This window comes from Arachis ipaensis, chromosome B10, assembly GCF_000816755.2.
Source record: "Arachis ipaensis cultivar K30076 chromosome B10, Araip1.1, whole genome shotgun sequence".
NCBI lineage: Eukaryota > Viridiplantae > Streptophyta > Magnoliopsida > Fabales > Fabaceae > Arachis > Arachis ipaensis.
In genome coordinates this window covers 13,075,081-13,076,757 of record NC_029794.2, presented here as the reverse complement: position 1 = coordinate 13,076,757, position 1,677 = coordinate 13,075,081, and the positions used below count along the sequence as shown (strand labels likewise).

The 1,677-nt window shown below is 38.3% G+C and overlaps 1 protein-coding gene across 2 annotated transcripts in view; it reads left to right on the top strand.

The window, feature by feature from the left end:
- LOC107624543 (cytochrome P450 78A5) overlaps positions 1 to 1,677 on the top strand; it is a 20,787-nt gene that overhangs the window by 18,080 nt on the left and 1,030 nt on the right. The window contains exon 1 of one of the 2 annotated variants that reach the window (XM_016327042.2): positions 1 to 1,042. In XM_016327042.2, the coding sequence (XP_016182528.1) occupies positions 32 to 1,042 (1,011 nt within the window). In that variant the 5' untranslated portion in view covers positions 1 to 31. The remainder of the gene's footprint in view (positions 1,043 to 1,677) is intronic. The other variant, XM_021113473.1, reaches the window with a different exon arrangement.

Here is a 1,677-nt window from a genome sequence, read left to right as displayed (position 1 = left end):
TTACCCTTTTTTTTTCTTCCCCAAGCAAAACATGAAGTACTTGCCATCATTGTGCTCATTTTCACTTATCTCCATATTTCTAGCACTTCTTTCTCTTGGAACAAACTCACCATTTGAAAGCATCTTCTCTTCTTCTTTCTCTTTATGGTCACTTCTTACTCTCTTTCTCACCACAGCCTTTCCTCTTCTTGCTATCTCCCTTAACTATTGGCTTGTCCCAGGAGGCTTTGCATGGAGAAACTACCAAAAACTTTACAAGGACTATGAAAAAATCCATGGTCCTATGGGCTGGCCCATACTGGGGACTTTGCCCTACATGGGCTCCCTAGCCCATAGGAAACTCGCTGCCATGGCCGTTTCGCTAAATGCGAAAAGACTCATGGCAGTGAGTTTAGGGTCCCAACCTGTTATCATAAGCAGTCACCCTGACACCGCAAGACAAATTCTATGTGGTTCTAGTTTTTCAGATCGTCCAGTCAAACAGTCAGCAAGGTTGCTAATGTTTGAGCGTGCCATAGGGTTTGCACCCTATGGCACGTACTGGCACCACCTTCGCAAGGTAGCGGCCACGCACATGTTCTCTCCACGAAGTATTTCCGGCCTAGAGAGTCTCAGGCAAGAAGTGGCCGATGGAATGGTGGAGAGAACGTGGAAGGAGATGGAAGAGAAAGGGGTGGTAGAAGTTAGGGGAATATTACAAGAAGGATCTCTTAACAATGTTTTGGAGAGTGTGTTTGGTAGTAATAATAATTCTATGAGTTCAAAAACAAGAGAGGTTTTGGATGAAATGGTTAAAGAAGGGTATGAGTTGATTTCCATGTTCAACTGGGAAGATTATTTCCCTTTTAAGTTCTTAGACTTCTATGGAGTGAAAAGAAGGTGTCAAAAATTGGCGGCTAAGGTCAACACTGTGGTGGGTCAAATTGTTGAAAACAGAAAAAAATCTGAGGATTTTGTTGGACAGAGTGATTTTCTTAGCGCTTTGCTTTCTTTGCCCAAAGAAGAAAGGTTTAGTGATTCAGATATGGTGGCTATTTTGTGGGTATGTGCTCTTTTCTCTCTTCTCTCACTCTCTCTTTTCAGCCACTTACACCAAATATATATAGATATATCACACGTTGCATTAAGCACTTAAATTAAATAATATATTCAAAGATTGAGAGAAATAATGCATTATTCAATAGGGAAAAAGTATTCCAAGCTTAATGTGAGCTCACTAGTCACTAGTGTTTATTGACATACACCTCACTATAATCAATCAGGCATGCCGCTTTTAATATATATTCTATGGATAAATTCATGGAAACAATTAAACAAAGCAGCCAATAATCCGTTTTTTAATCTCTTCTATTATGCCTACAAGTTTATCTGTTTGAGACAAATATAAAAGGAAAAGTCTAGGGACTAACAATTTTTGTGTTTTGTGATCAGCATTTAACCATCAAAATAAAAGTGAGTAATCTTCCACCATTAGATATAATTTTACACCATTAAAAACACTATTGTAGCCAATTGATGGTTATAAAACACCAAAATTACTGCCCCTAGCATTTCTCAAATATAAAAGGTAGGACTCACCTTTTCATTTTTCACCTTAAGCAAATTCGACACAAATGTTTTTGACACCAAAAAATTCTCCTTTTGCAGTTCTTTTGACTAATTTTTACTGTTTCCAAG